Source organism: Mesoplodon bidens (genome assembly GCF_964165515.1).
Source record: "Mesoplodon bidens genome assembly, chromosome: 18".
NCBI classification, from domain to species: domain Eukaryota; kingdom Metazoa; phylum Chordata; class Mammalia; order Artiodactyla; family Ziphiidae; genus Mesoplodon; species Mesoplodon bidens.
The window spans coordinates 50302625-50319311 of record NC_138175.1 but is presented as its reverse complement, the minus strand read 5'-3'; the positions used below and the strand labels follow the sequence as shown (position 1 = coordinate 50319311).

At 42.2% G+C, this 16687-nt stretch overlaps 1 protein-coding gene across 13 annotated transcripts in view; it reads right to left on the bottom strand.

Moving 5' to 3' along the window:
* Positions 1-10587, bottom strand: part of LOC308605400 (uncharacterized protein) — a 43468-nt gene extending 32881 nt beyond the window's left edge. The window contains exons 1-6 of one of the 13 annotated variants that reach the window (XM_081215375.1): positions 9917-10565; positions 9362-9412; positions 8112-8741; positions 7658-7779; positions 7225-7270; positions 5235-5361 (exon numbers count right to left, since the gene is read on the bottom strand). In XM_081215375.1, coding sequence (XP_081071501.1) covers positions 5235-5361; positions 7225-7270; positions 7658-7659 — 175 coding nt within the window. In that variant the 5' untranslated portion in view covers positions 7660-7779; positions 8112-8741; positions 9362-9412; positions 9917-10565. Of the gene's footprint in view, positions 1-5234; positions 5362-7224; positions 7271-7563; positions 7780-8111; positions 9413-9883 lie in introns of those variants that run through there. The other 12 variants (XM_081215376.1, XM_081215378.1, XM_081215367.1 and 9 more) reach the window with 12 other exon arrangements.
* Positions 10588-16687: the final 6100 nt, after the last annotated feature.

The window sequence follows — 16687 nt, the reverse complement described above, 5'->3', positions numbered from 1 at the left end:
CATTTGTATGGCTTTTCTCCGGTGTGGACTTTTTGATGGGCTTGAAGGTGTGAACTCCGACCAAAGCTCTTCCCACACTCTTCACATTTGAATGGTTTTTCTCTGCTGTGGACTCTCTCATGGGCCAGAAGATTTGAGGCCTGCCTGAAGACTTTCCCACACTCCTCACAATTATACGGTTTCTCTCCAGTGTGGATTCTGCAATGAATTTTAAGATCTGCTCTACGACTGAATCCCTTCCCACACTCTTCACATCTGTATGGTTTCTCACCGGTATGGATCAGCTGGTGGATCTGAAGTCGTGAACTCTGATTGAAGCCCTGCCCACACTCCTCACACTTGTAAGGTTTCTTTACACTGTGGGCCTTCTGATGGATTTGAAGATATGAACTCTGACTGAAGCCCTTCCCACATACCTCACATTTATAGGGCTTCTCCCCTGTGTGGACAACCAGATGAACTTGATAATGGGAGTTCCTCCTGAAGCTTTTCCCACACTCAATACATTTGTATGGTTTCTCTCCTGTATGGACTCTTTGATGTGCCTGAAGGTCTGAACTCAGAGTAAAGCCTTTACCACACACATTACATATGTATGATTTCTCTCCAGTGTGGACTCCCTGATGGGCCTGAAGACTTGAAGGTCGACTAAAGCCTTTCCCACATTCCTCACATTTGTAGGGTTTCTCTCCCGTATGGACTCTGAGGGACTGAAGGTGTGAATTCCAACTGAAGCTCTTATCACACGCGTCACATTTGAATGGTTTCTCCCCAGTGTGGACTCTCTGATGGTCCTGAAGGTGAGAGGCCTGACTGGAGGCCCTCCCACACTCTTCACAATTATAAGGCTTCTCTCCTGTGTGGACTTTACAATGAATAGTAAGTGCTGACCTACGACTGAAGCCTCTCCCACATTCCCCACATTTGAATGGTTTCTCTACAGTGTGGACTTTCTGAGGAGTCTGCAGCTGTGAGCTCTGACAGAACTCCTTGCCACACTCATCACACTCACTGTGTTTTCCTCCTACGTGAACTCTCTGATGAATATGAACAACCGAGCTGTAACGGAAGCCTCTTCCACCCTCACTGCACATATGAGACTTCTCTTTTGAGTGTAATTGCCGGTGAAGATCAAAGGTGGAGAGATCGGTGAAGGTTTCTTTACATTCATTACACTGGTAAGGTTTTTGTCCTGTGTGAATCATAGTATTCTGATCCAGTGTTGAAACCCTCGTGCCATCTTTTCTATAATCACTGTAGCCATAAGATTTTTGACCCTTGTGTACTCCATGAGCATCAAGGTGATGTGAAATCCAACTGATGGTGTCAACATCCTCTTTACACTGACACAGTTTATTTTTCATGGAAATTTGCTGGTGTCTATTCTGATAATTCTGTGACTCAGTCAATGAAGTTTTCCTCCAAGAATCCTGGGCTCTCAAAGTTGCAAACCTTGGATTTCCAGTATTACTGCGATCACCTGCTTTATCATTTAATATATGGTTCTCATCTTCAGAAATTTGAATAGAGTCCTGCCCCAATCTGGCAGGGGGAATCACCTTGTTTGTGGAACTGACAACTATTTATCATGGAGTCTTGGCATCTGGTTAAGTCATTTGCAATTTGTTGCCAGATTTGCCAGCAGGAAAGCTCTTCACGTGATCCTCTGTCTTGAACGGCCCTCAACTCACTTTGATTGTTTTCTTCTATAAGGACAGAGAATTCAGAGATGTGGACACGTGAATGCTTTGTTCAAAGATTCAAGATTTTACACTTAAGACACAGTATGAGACTTTAACGAACCTCAGGATGGTTCAGCTTATCTTTCGCACGACAAATGAAGTTCTCTGGTTTATATACTAACAGAAACCAAGAGATGGTCCATTAAACTCCCAAATACTTAGCATTAATGAAACCCATTTAAAACCAAATGACTACCATCTGACATACTATTTAAATCATCTTTCAAAAATTACATGTCATTCCTACCACAATACAGTATCAATAAAGACAAGCATTTTGCTGTGCTCACAGCTTTAACAGTGCCTAGCAGTTAGTCAGGGCTCAAGAAATGCATGCACAGGTGAACTCAGTTTGATTTCTAGGATTCTCTACAATTCTGAATCCCAGGTTAAGTTTGAACCAAGTCAGAGAAGCGAAAGAGCTTTTACAAGTCAGGTATCAGATACAGGAAAAGGACTGGAAAGTACAGTTTTGCTTAAGTTGAAAGGCTGCACCCGAGGCGGCAGCACACCAAGGGGGTTAGTGCTGAGGAGGATATGAAAGGTGCTAAAAACCGGGACTTCCCCGGTGGCACAGTGGTTAATAATCTGCCTGCCAGTGCAGGGGACACAGGTTCGCGCCCTGGTCCGGAAAGATCCCACATGCCGCGGAGCAACTAAGCCCGTGAGCCACAACTACTGAGCCCGCGCTCTAGATCCTGCGAGCCACAACTACTGAGCCCATGTGCCACAACTACTGAATCCCGTGTGCCTAGAGCCCGTGCTCCGAAACAAGAGAAGCCACTGCAATGAGAAGCCTGTGCACCGCAACGAAGAGCTGCTCCCACTCGCCACAACTAGAGGAAAGCCCATGTGCAGCAACAAAGACCCAATGCAACCAAATATAAATAAATTAATTTAAAAAAAAAGGTTCTGAGAATCAGTGGGGGTAAAAAAAAAACATGAAGACCTATGCACTGGATCCTTCTGAGGCATCTGTGCTGCCTAATACGTTCCCCCACTCCCTCTGCCAAGTAGGAGTCAAAATTTAGAGGCTAGGGAAGAATGCTGTCTCTTTAAAAACAGCATGGAGTGGTTGAGAGTCCGCCTGCCAATGCAGGGGACACGGGTTCGTACCCTGGTCCGGGAAGATCCCACGTGCTGCGGAGCGGCTGGGCCCGTGAGTCATGGCTGCTGAGCCTGCGCGATGGGAGCCTATGCTCCCCAACAGGAGAGGCCACAGCAGTGAGAGGCCCGCGTACCGCAAAAAAAAAAAAAAAAGAAAAAGAAAAAGAAAAAAAGCATGGAAAATTTTTGGACACAGATACATTGGTCTTTAACAAGAATGAGTTCCAAAGTGAAGAATGGGGTTTATGAGTGAGCTGGGAATAAATTCCATAGCTTGTGTTAAGTATTAAGAAACAGACTAGAAACTATTAAAGAACGATCAAAGCACTCAAGGTGACATTATCTAAAATGCCTTCTACAAGGTACATACAAATGCACACACACACACACAAAATGTTTGTAGAGCTAACAAAGATCGATTTCTTATTAGTGAGGTGGGCTTTGGAGGAGGCAAATGGGACGCAGTGGGGCAAATCTTTTAAGGGAAAGGCTAACTCACCAGCTGGCTGTTCTCTGAGACCTGTTCTCCCCTGGTATAAGGGATAAGGAAATAGAATTTTCTTTCCTTCTATGGGAGAGCTACCTAAGAAGTAGACATAAGAATCCTCATTCAAAACAGTATTTCCTCCCCAAATGAATATGCTCTGCTACTAAGAGCTCAAGGAAATTCACAGGGAAAGCATTTTACTCAGTTTGGTTATAATTACAGGTTCTATACATGTTTTTTGTGCAGGTTGATGAGGGCCAACTTGTACAGAAAGGCAAACACACACATACACACATCATGGGCACCTGAGAAGTTAGAATTAGGCTAGGAATTCATCTGAAGACAAAAAAACATTTAGCAATATCCCTTATTCACTCGGATTTGTTCACCGCCTACTAGTTATTTTCATGGAAGGCTAATTTCTCTATCCATTAACTCATTCGTTTATTCAAGAAATATTTAAGAGTTCCTGTCATGTACCAAGACTATGCTAAGCACTGAGGCTAGTGAGCAATAAACATATAACAGACCAAATTCCTCCTGCACTCCTGGATTACCCTCCAGTGGAAGAAAGAGAGGTGAGAAACAGGTGAACAAAATGTACATGAGTGAAACGCTTAGAGACAAAACAAGGCAGGGCAGAGAGAGTAAGAAAGAGAGGACTGTATTTTCCATAGGGTGGTCAGAGGACAGCCACCTCCTCATCTTTAAGGTGACTGACTGAAACAAGTAGAGGCCTAAAAGATTACAGGTGAAAGAGTATTCCAGGCAGAGAGAAGGACAAGGAAAAGGCTCTGTGGCAGAAGCATCCTTTGCAGGTCTGGAAAAGACAGGGTAAGAGGGAGGAGAGGTGATGTATTCAGGGAGGTGGTGGAGAATGAACAGCAGCCCACAGAAGACTCTAGAAGCCACTTTAAGTGGTTTTTATTCTAAATAAAAGAAGCCACAAGAGAATTTTGAAACAAGAACATAACCTGACTTAAAGTTACAAAAGATCACTTTGCCACCTAAAGAACAAACTGTGGGAGGAGAAGGGTGGCAACAGGTGACCAGTACAAAGACTATGCAATAATCCTGGAAAGAGATTTCCAACTGGGACCAGGTGATGGACAGCACAGGGCTGGTGAGAAGCAAAACAGATAAAGAGCCAACCACAGGAACTCACGACTGCTTGGTTCTTACCTGAATTTCTATCTGGGTTGCTGAATTCATCAACCAAAGCCTCTCTTCTCTTTCTATATGTTTTGTATCTTGTTTGAAGAATGAGAACATGCAAAGTCACAAGTTAACATGAACGGGCTAGAGCTAAAGTTTACTAGACATTTGAGTTCCAACTGCATATTCAAGATATTGAAAGCTGTGTTTTTTCAAACTTTGTATCACGACCCATTGAAGAAACAGCATTTATTTGACGACCTAGATACACATGTAGAGGTATACATTACTAAAACGAAGCTTGAATGACCTATTTCTAACCAATGTCTATTTCCATGAAATCTGTTCCCACTGGCTCTCACACCACTCATGCCATCGCCCAGAGTTTTTGCTGCAATGTGTTGTACTCTTCCTAAGAAACTCTGATATTTTCTATACTATTTTATTTCATTAAAAAATCACACGTAGGGCTCAATAAATTGGCTTTATCATCCACTAATGGCAGGGAGGGAAATCTGAAAAAGAATACACAAGGTACAGCAAGATACTGTCGATTTACAGTTCTTTTACAAAATAAATGAAAACGACCCGAAACACACTGTTTAGAAAGACCAGAGACATCCTCTCGTGTCCCACAGGAATTGCTAAAGTCTGGTCCCCAAACTCAGGGAACCACCTCAAGAGGCCCAAAGCCTTGAAACACCAAGGTCACAAAGACACTCGCAGAGAAAGGCTGTCCTCACCCACTGAGACCAGGTTCCGGAAGTTTTCCACCATCACATCCTGGTACAGCTTCCTCTGGGCCGAGTCCAGCAGCCCCAGCTCCTCCTCTGTGAAGGCCACGGCCACGTCCTTGAAGGTCACCGCCTCCTACGACAAACAACACCACCTCAATCTTATACCCAGTAGCCAGTGGAAGAGGGGCAGCCCCGAGGAGACGAGGAGGATGGGAAGTTGCTCCGACTCCTGTGAGGTGTGCAGACTTCCCAGCACCCCCTCCTTCCATCCTGCCAATGCCACACACTGACTTTCCTCAGCCTCACCGGACGTGCAGCTATGAAAGAGAAAGCTTTGTGTATTTACCTGGGGCTCTCAGACAACTCATAAGTAAACTCCCTAGAATTCTAACCACTGGATCCTGAACTAAAAAGCTTTCACTTTTTAATTATTATTGTCAAGTGCCCCAGAAACAGTTACCAGTTTAGTCCTGGCAGTATCTGATGGCACCTGCTTTCTCATTGAGGTGGGAACCAGCTGAGAAGGAGTGTTATATGTGGAAATTAACCAAAAGGCCATGCCAGGTCTCTGAATGAAAACTCTCTCTTTCCCCGTTTCTGTCGTTCGCTTGAATGCAATACTCTGACTCCAGACCCTGGGTTTTCTGGGTGAGTCTGAGTTGGTTCCTCCTTTTTTCACAACCCCTATTCTTTATATTTAAAACAAAGATGAAACCAAGCACCTCTTTATACAATTGTTCTGAGCTGTCTATGCAGTGGCAAGTGCTTTAAGTACCACTGGACTTTTTAAACTAAGGTCATGTATTACTCTGATTAGAAAAAAATATAAGATGCAAAAAGAAACAAACCAGTAAATAAAATACACAAAGGGTCTGACTCAAGCATGGGAAAGCCTGAATCTAACTCTGGTCGTGAGAAAACTTCTAACAGTACATTATTTTTTCTGCGTGAAGCAGCAGTTTGATCCTGCTGTGCTCTGCCGTATTTGGATATTCTACCAAAAAACATCCAAGGCACCACATATAAAACATACCTCTTAAATTCTGAATACCTAAACGAACTATATTAAGGGCAAAAAGGGGCAATATTCTTCAGAACAGATATTTTGAGAAAAAGGTAAATCAGGAACACTGTCACTGTAGTGCTCCTAAAACAGTAAAAGTCTTTAAACTAAATGTCTGTGAATAAAGAATAGTTTAAAAAATAGGTGCAGGGCTTCCCTGGTGGCGCAGTGGTTGAGAGTCCACCTGCCGATGCAGGGGACACGGGTTCGTGCCCCGGCCCGGGAAGATCCCACATGCCGCGGAGCAGCTGGGCCCGTGAGCCATGGCCGCTGAGCCTGCACGTCCGGAGCCTGTGTCCCGCAACAGGAGAGGCCACAACAGTGAGAGGCCCGCATACCGGAAAAAAAAAAAAAAAAAAGATGCATAAGTTTGCAGGAACATGATAAAGCAATTAAAAGTGAATGTTAGCTAGTATTAAATGAAAAAAACAATTTAAAACTGTATCTATGTTATAAATACAAATACACATCCATGAATACATATGATGAAGAGATTACAGAAATATAAAAGCGGCTAATTTGTAAGCAGGTAAGCAGTAGAGTGGAAGATGTCCTTCATTTCCCTTAATTTTTCCTTTACTTGTAAAATAAAAAAATGATGAAATAAAACAAAAATTAAAACCGAAACCAATTAAATTTAACAGGAATTTTTAAAAAAGCACACATGGCACACTCAGGTCCTCATATGCTTAGACTCTCCTTGAAAGAGAAAACCCATATGGAACTATACCCAATATTTTGTAATAACCTATAAGGGAAAAGAATCTGAAAATATATGTATATGTATGTATAACTGAATCACTTTGCTGTACACCTGAAATTAATACATTGTAAATCAACTATACTCCAATCAAAAAAAAAAGAGGAAAACCTGTGTCCAATCTGAGTACAAAAATGGCGTTTTTTACAGCAAGAAAGGCAAGCTCTACTCACCTGGAATGTGCTCATTTTCTCTCTCCTTCTGGGGAAGTGCAGAGTCCTAGCAAGACAGACAGGGAAAGAAGTAGTCAATGGAAACTGGTTTAAAGAAAAAAAAGTCACTAACCCACGTGGTGCTCATTGTGAATTACCAAGGCTCCCAGTCCTCGGGGTGGCTACAGCTGATTATGCTTGATGAGCAGAGAGCCCCACGCAGATACCAGATGCCCCCGTGAACCCCCTCAGTGGCTGTGTGAGGAATGACCTGCCCATCCAGACACAGTGGCCCCCTCACAGTGTGCCTGCAGTTTCCACAGGGGTCATTCTTATTCTGGGTATGGTGTAAACAGAGACCATGTAAGTCAGAGTAGCTTTTGGAGTCAATATGCATGGGCTGTGATCAGGCTACGCCATTCACTAGCAGTGTCATCCTGGGCAAATTATTCACATCTCTTCGCCTCAGTTCTGTCCTCTGCCAGTGGGGGAGAACACGGGCATCCACTGCATGAGATCGTCGTAAGGTAGGAAGCTCTGAGAACACCACTGTCAGGGTTTCTTATTTCTTAGCAACTGCGGTAAAGCAGATGGTATTTTAGTTAGAAATTATCCTTAGAGATGTGATTTCTACCAACAGAACACTGTCAGACATGTGGAGGTCATACGTTGTTGCCCTGTTATGTGAGAGTCTTTAGACTTCTGAAAATCTCTGCTTGTCTTCCTAAAGATTTTGTGACTGCAACAATAATATTTAAATTGACATGGACAACTTTTTACAAAAGGTATAACGTTAAGTTTCTTTTTCAACAGGAAGTACCCTTTTGACAATTATGCACAGAGGTAAAGAGAACTAATAAAAGCCAGGATTCTGCAACAACAATAAAAAATAGTTTGACAGTCCATACCTCATTCAAATGAAAAAAGACAGGAATCTGAATTGTAATTATATCATTATAAATATAGGAAAGTTTAATAAATAAATGGGAGACTTCCCTGGTGGTGCAGTGGATAAGACTCCACATTCCCAATGCAGGGGGCCCGGGTTCGATCTAGTACAAAAGATGGCAATGATTCCACTCCCCAAAGCCTGGGAGAGATAGATCTTCACAACTTCTAACGACCTCCATTTTGACTCTACACTTGCTAGCTGTCTTCTGCTCAATTCAGGATTCTGAAAGGGGCCCTGACAGTTGACAATCATTAGTGGGGGAATAAAATCATTGGACTAAGTAGGGCTTTGGTGAATCCAGCTCAGTTTTATCTGTGACATCCAGCAGGGTCAATTTCCTCGGCCTCAGTTTCCAGAAAAGACCCTCTCTTGAGCTTCTCGAATTTTCACGTGCATGTGAATTACTGCGGGATCTTGTTGGAATGCAGCCTCCTGGGCCCCCGACGCAAAAATTATATATCAGAAGGTCTTGAATGGGGCTCAAGGCTGGGCATTTCTATCCAAGTGATGCCAATGACGCTGGTTTGTCGACCACAATTTGAGTAGCACTGCAGTGTAACATCACTCCCACAAAAAACAGCCTCCACTACACAGAAACATACACAAAGAGTAACCAGACAAAAAGGCACTAAAACATTAACAACTGTTATCTTTACATCCTAAAGTTATAGATAATTAAAATTTTTCTTTATGTATATATCTGCATTTTTCCATAATGATTATGCTACTTCTATGATATACATATTATTTGAAATAAAATAAATGACCCAGTTGAGAAAGCTATCTTAAAAACTCATAAAATAGCCTAAACCTTGCTCTCAAGGTCCCCACAATTAAGTCCCAACCTACTTTCATGATACGATTCTAGCCAGGACTCTATGCTCAAAGAGAATATACCAAAGGGATTAGCAAACTCAGCTGCTGGACTCAAACTGCCTGGGTCCCAACCCCAGCTCTGCCTCCTACCATCTGGGTGAGGATGGGCCAACAGGGTTGTGGTCCCTGCCCCCATCTCCTCAGCCTTAAAGTAGAGAAAACAGCAGTACCAATTCACAGAGCCACTGCCTGATGGAAATGTGGTCATTTGCATAAAGCTTTTAGAATGGAAATTAGTGACCAAGGCTCAGTTATCATCGTTACCCATGTCCCATACGTTCTACAATTTATAGGAATATCTTAAGTAGAAGAATGCCAAGTCCTACTCACGTGGGGCTCCGTTGCCTCTTCCTCCGTGCAGTGCTTTTTGAGAAGTCAGGGCTGGGGAAGGAAAGGAGACTGTGAAATACCAGGGCTGTGTTTCCATCCCCACTATTTCATACCGCACCCCCTTCCGCCCCCGTACCAGCTAAAAGTCCTCTCCTTCCAAAACAGGCCAGGAGTCCAGGACAATTCAGCTTCCTGGGCTCACAGAATCCCGCTGCGAAATGGGTGCCTCCCGAATTTGCGTAGTATTAATAACAACAATGTATCAGGCAGTTGTAGACCTTTTACTTGTGCTATCTCGTTTCTTCTCACAACACTATATTAAGAAGGCACTTTTTCCCCCCTTTTACCGAACAGCAACGGAGGCACAGAGAAGTTAAGCAACTCACCCAGTGTGACGCCGTATGAAGCGGTAGGGCTAGCTCATAGGTGGGGGACGGGGTCAGGTTAGGGGTGAAGAAAACCGGGGAGACCCTCAAACCCCAGGAGGCACGACCTGAGCCCACCCCATCCCGGGTACGTTACCAAACGCAAAGAAGCTCCGCCCGCGGGACATACATCACCACTCTAGGCCCTCAAACCTCCGCTTTTAGCCGCTCCTCCTCCTTCTCCCCAAATGAAAGGTCTGCAAAGGTTGGACCCAGGCGCATGTCGGGGAAGCTTCAGTGGGTCATGAAGAGCGGACCTGAAACACCGTCATCAAGCAAAAGATGGCTGCTACGTGTACTCCTGGGGCGGAAGTGCCTGCGACTAACCCGGAACTCCTGGACCACATTTCCCAGAATTCCGCGGATAAACCTTTACAGCGAGGCGTTTCTGTAGCTGCAGTATATGGGACTACACGAGTTTACGAGCTCTGGACTACATGTCCCAGAATGCAAGGGTGGGTGCGGGGGTGTCTACCGGCACGAGCTCTGGACTACGTGTTTTCACTCTGGTTTTCACTTTCCGGAATCCCTGAGAAGGTCTCAGGCAGTCTTGCCGTTCTACTGTGTAGGCCTCAGAAGAGTGTAGATTCTGTTCATTGAAAGGCGTACAAACTCAGTAGAATTTTGGACGTCTTCAAGAGGCTAAGCGACATAAAAGCATTATCAGCCACGAAGGCTTCCTGGTAAACCCCAAAGAGTTTCACCATTGGAATAAGGGGAGAAGGAAACTGGGCTTTCTTTGGCAGGGACTGAAGCCAAACGCCAAAACACCTCATTCCCTGAAATTGTGTAAAGGTGAACGTGTTTTTTTAGCATCTTACAACCCGTGCAGAAAAGCAAGGGAAAATTCTTTCTAGAGACAGACATCAACATCCTAGGTCTCAAGTTATTTCTGTAATTATAAAATCTGTGACATTGCTATTTGACCAAGTGAACTTTAAGGGGAAGAAAAAAGCATTACTTGACATACGGAGGGACACTTCACAGTCATAAAGTTTCAAATTATCAGAAACTAATAACTTCAGCTGATACTTTATAAAGCAAAAATTGACAGAACCATGAAGAGAAACATTCAAATTCATAATTGGATCTGGAGATTTGAACACATACATAGAGGGAAATGTTGAGCCTTAAAAGCATATATGAAAGTAGAAAGGAAGTTGAAAATTGATTCAGAAAACATCCATTTCAGGAAGTTAATAAATGAATAATAAAACTGAAGAAGGCAGATGGAAAAATATAAGATCAGATTAATGAAATACAAAATAAAGTAGATCCCACACACACCCACAAAACAGAAATTAAAGAAAAAAACAAAACAAACAAAAAAAGATCATCCATAGTATAAACAAAGATTTTTTCAAAAATTTGTTCCAAATTCTTTCAGGAAAATATCCTCCAAGAACTATTCCTGACTTAAGCCAACATAGCACACAGGATTTCTTTCCACTACAAGTAAAGTGAAATCTTGGATATAGAATGATGAAATACGGTAACATGATTAAGTTTTATTTATTCACCTCCTGTTCCCTATGGCACCCTCCACTCCCTTCTCTACCCCGTAAGCTACCATTCTAATTTGTTTGATGTGTTTTCTTTTGGGTGTGTTCTTGTGCAAAATGTGCACTTGCGTATATTTTCGATTTATATAAATAATACTGTGTCATAAAATTCATTCTGGTGTTTATTTCCTTCATTCAGGAGTATATTTTTAAGATTCACCCATCTGGGCTTCCCTGGTGGCACAGTGGTTGAGAGTCTGCCTGCCGATGCAGGGGACGCGGGTTCGTGCCCCAGTCTGGGAAAATCCCACATGCCGTGGAGCGGCTGGGCCCGTGAGCCATGGCTGCTGAGCCTGCACGTCCGGAGCCTGTGCTCTGCAGCGGGAGAGGCCACAAGAGTGAGGGGCCCACGTGCCGCAAAAAAAAAAAAAAAAAAAAAAAAAAATTCACCCATCCATCTAATTTGTTTCATAGAATTCCATTTTCTGCACCCACATTTTACCTGTACTCTTCCAACTGCCATGCCAATGATAATAAAATAAACATCTTCTTACATTTGTTTATAGACGTATCTGAGCATTTCTTTGGAATACATACCCGAGTGAAATTATTTCATAGCAAATGTGTATACTTTAATAATATAGCCAGATTGACTTCCTGAATGACTACACCAGTCCAGATTACCAAAGAGTTGCATGTCAGGTTTTTGTGCAACCACTCACCTTCATTTGCAAGACTCATCATCGTTTTGCTAGTGTATTAAATGTATAGTACTATCTTGTTTTACTTAAATTTCTCTGATTTCTAATAAGTTTGATCTGTTTTTCAAATGCTTGGTAGCTTCATCTATAAATGTCTACTTAAAACTTTTGCCCCATTTTCTAATGTGGATGCTATCTTTTTCTTCCTCATTTCTATTACATATTCTGATTATTAATACCTTTTCAGTTTTACCAATTACAAGTATCCTTTCCTAATTGGGCACGTGTTTCTAAAATTTTTCTATTGTGTTCTTCATGGAATAGAAATCTTTAATTATAAGATAATAAACCAATAATTTCTTAATATCTGTGCTTCTGAAACTCCTCAGGTGAAAAAGTATATTTCTACCTTTTAAAAATTAACTTTCTAGACTTATCTTTCACATGTAGGTCCTTTAAATATTTTGGAGTCTATTTATGTACATTTTATTCCATGGGATCCACTTTTATTTTTCTCCAAGAGAAATTCTTAAAAATAATGATATTCATGGCTTGAAGATTCAATATTACAAAGATATCAGTAATCCTCAAAATGATCTATAGGCTCAATCAAACCCCAATAAAAACATCAGCATTTTTTCCCTTGGAAATTGATGAGATGTTTACAAATATTATGTGGGAAAGCAAAGAGCTACAAGAAGAGCTGGGGGCTTCCCTGGTGGCGCAGTGGTTGAGAATCTGCCTGCTAATGCAGGGGACACGGGTTTGAGACCTGGTCTGGGAAGATCCCACATGCCACAGAGCAACTAGGCCCATGAGCCACATACTGAGCCTGCGCGTCTGGAGCCTGTGCTCCCCAACCAGAGGCTGTGATAGTGAGGCCCACGCACCACGATGAAGAGTGGCCCCCGCTTGCCACAACTAAAGAAAGCCCTCGCACAGAAATGAAGACCCAACACAGCAAAAATAAATAAATAAACTCCTACCCACAACATGTAAAAAAACATAAAAATAAAAAATAAAAGAAGAGCTGGGACAATCTGAAAGAAGAATGAAAAGAAAGATATTAGTCACATTAAATCTTACTATAAATCTACAATATAAGATAGTCTGGTGTTTGCTCAAGGATAGACAAGATAATATACATCAAAATCCATGTTGAGGGCTTCCCTGGTGGCGCAGTGGTTGAGAGTCCGCCTGCTGATGCAGGGGACATGGGTTCTTGCCCTGGTCCGGGAAGATCCCACATGCCGCGGAGCGGCTGGGCCCGTGAGCCATGGCCGCTGAGCCTGCGCGTCCGGAGCCTGTGCTCCGCAACGGGAGAGGCCACAGCAGTGAGAGGCCCGCATAGTGCAAAAAAAAAAAAAAATCCATGTTGAAACAGACATTATAACAACGTGTAAAAAGAAAACACTGCAAGGAGTTCCCTGGTGGTCCAGTGGTAAGGATTCGGCGCTTTCACTGTGGTGACCCTGGTTCAATCCCTGGTCAGGGAACTGAGATCCTGCAAGCCACGCAGCACGGCCAAAAGAAAAAAGAAAGAAAAGAAAACACTGCAGCAGAGAGGGGAAAGAACTCTTGCTAATACAGTTGATCCTTGAACTAGGGTTCAAGGGGGTTAGGGGTGCCAACCCTCTGCTAAGTTGAAAATCCAAGTATAACTTATAGTCAGTCCTCTGTACGTACATGGTTTCTCCATAATCGGCAATTGTGCATCTGAGGATTGAACCAACCTTGGATCGTGTAGTAGTGCAGTATTTACTATTGAAAAAAAATCCTCGTATAAGTGCACTTGTGTAGTTTAAACCCATGTTGTCCAAGGGTCAACTATTGGTTCTCAGTCAGCTGGATATCCATATGGGAAAAATATTAATCATTACTGCATAGGATATAAAAATATAAATTCCAGAAGATCTGCAGACTTAAATTTGAAAAGTAAACAATGATGCTTTAGGAAAGAAACGTAAGATAACAGCCTTTTTGCCTTAGAGTAGGAAGAATTTCTTAAGACCAAAGAAATCACCAACTGCGAAAGAAAAAATTGAAAAATTGGACTATTTTAAAGTTAAGAAACGCTGTAAATCCAAACGCAGCACTCTTGGGCCAAAAGTGAGAGATATTTTAAAAACATCTATGGAATAAAAGACTCAGATGCATCCCTCATGCCCATGCATTCTTCAAGGGTCAACTGTATCTACCAAAGTTGAACATATACCCTATAACCCTTTGGTTCCACCCATAGAACTATCCCTCAAACAAGTGCACAAGGCACGTTCTAGATTGCTCCCATCACCACTAACTGTGATAGCCTAGAATGGGGAAGTACCCAATACCCACCAATAATGGGATTAATAAATAGATTTTGATATGTTTACACACTGCAATAATATCCACCAATGAAAATGAATCAAAGGTATCCACTCCCAACAATATGGATAAATGTCATGGATATACTGTGGAGCAAATGAAGCCAACACAAAACAGCACCTGTTACACGACTCCATTTATATCAAGTACAAAATAGGCTAAGTGAATCTACACCATTACAAATTAGTGGCTACCATATGGAAAGGAAGGTTACTGGAAAGAGCCAAAAAGGGATGCTTCTAGGGCTTGGGGTTTGTCCTGGTCCTCCAAGAACTAGACGGCAAAGTGCTGAGAAAGACTTTAATGAACAAATCTTTCATTAGGGAAAACATCGGAGAGACAATGGCAGGGAGCTCTGGAAGGCTGGCGGAGCTATCAGCTCATAGTGCAAGTCTGACCCTGAGTGAAGATTTGGAAGAAAGATTTGGTAGATCATCCGAGACTGCCTTGTCATCCACGTAAACTCCTTCAAGGCTGTCAGAGTCCTTGAAAAAAGGTCACTGGACAGAGGAATCCTGGTCTCCAAGAAATGGCCTGCCTTAGGATCCCTGCTGTGCTGACTAGGAGCAATCAGGGGCAAGGCCGGCCTCCAGGCAAACGTGGTGATGGATTTAAGAGCAGCAGCTGGGACCTCTGGCCAGTTATGCTCCCTGTGGTCATAACTGTGAAACAGGAGACTCTCAACGTGGATGCTTCCTTGTGATAAGATCTGGTTGTTTATTTCTGTCAGTAACAGTACTGAAGCAACGTTGCGTCCTTCTCAGTATAGCATACCCCAGAGATCTAAAACGTTCGTTTGTTCTGTTATTGATAATGTTCATCTCTTGGCTAAGGTAGTGTTCACCAAATTTATACCTACTGTATTTCTTGTTGTGATTAATACTTTGTGGAGAGATATTTTGGGTTTTGTAGCATCCTGCTCCTCGTAACCTTTCAACCAGTAGTTCTATAATTCATTGATTACTCTTGCCAGAACCTATCATTACTATGATGGTTGTAAATAATGATTTTTACATTACATCATTCCTTCTATATATTTATGGCTTGGCATTCTATTATGAGAGCCCTTCCTTCCCTCCCTTCCTCTTTTTTTATTCATATTCTGTATGATAATTATTTATTTTATGGTCAAATTGCTCAGATTTACCCAGTGTGAGTCTCTTCAAGCTGGATCTTTTTACACGTCCCACCACTCGTTTCCTACTTTCTGGCACAGCAAATTTTCTCCAGGATCATTCTACACTTTCCTTGCTCCAGCCCTGAAATAGAAACGTGGATATACATGCTTATATACATCACATACACATGTGTGTGTTTGTATATCCTCACACTTCCATATCTACTTCTGTAAATACCTAGCACGTGCACTCACTCCCTCTCTCTCTCTACCGATGGGTGGACGGATGGATGGATGGATAGACAGATCTGTATAAATAACTTATGGTCAGACTTCCATATCCGTGGTTTCTCTGTATCTGCAATTCTGCAACCATGGGTTCAACCAACCACAGATCATGTAGTACTGTAGTAATTACTATTAAAAAAAACCCTGCATATATGTGGACCTGCCCAGTTCAAACCCATATTGTTCAAGGGTCAACTGTAACTTGCTAAATAAAGCCCTTTAACCGACTATATTAAAAATACCACCATTGGTCTGAGTATGGAATGCCATCCAAACCTGCTTTGTCCTTACTGGTTCCGCATCCAGAGGGTCCTCTGCTATTATGCTCAGTTCTCTCCTCATGCGCATCTTTTCAACAAGAGAAACTTTTATTTTTTTTAAACCTCCACAATGTAGGTATACCCACTTTTGTTTCTAGCTCCAGGATTTTCCCTCTCCCTATTATGGATCTGTAGTTAAAGCACAGCATAAATAATAAAGCTTCAATTGTTGAAACTCATGAATTTTTCTGTGTACGCAAAATAATCTGAGAACTGTTTTGTTTTTGAAATTGGCTTCCAGAGTTCATACCATAATTTTGATCTTACATGCCTTATGACAATATAGAACAATCATATGAGGTCTTAACTGCAAGGGATAATTATTTAATACTTTTTCAAATTCTATTAAAATAATTTCCTGCTTTGGCAATATCCACTATTCAATGAAAAAAATATAACATGAAGTTATAAAATGGAAAAATATCACAAAATGCTCCTTGCCTAGGAAAACCACTCTGGAAGAGTATCCCTTTACACATGATCTTATGCATGTACACATACATGTGTGCACATGCACACATACACAAACACTAACAAAGATTTATGGTTGATTATACTATGAAGGCTACAATCTGTGACCTCTCAAAGCCCATATTGTGTATCTCC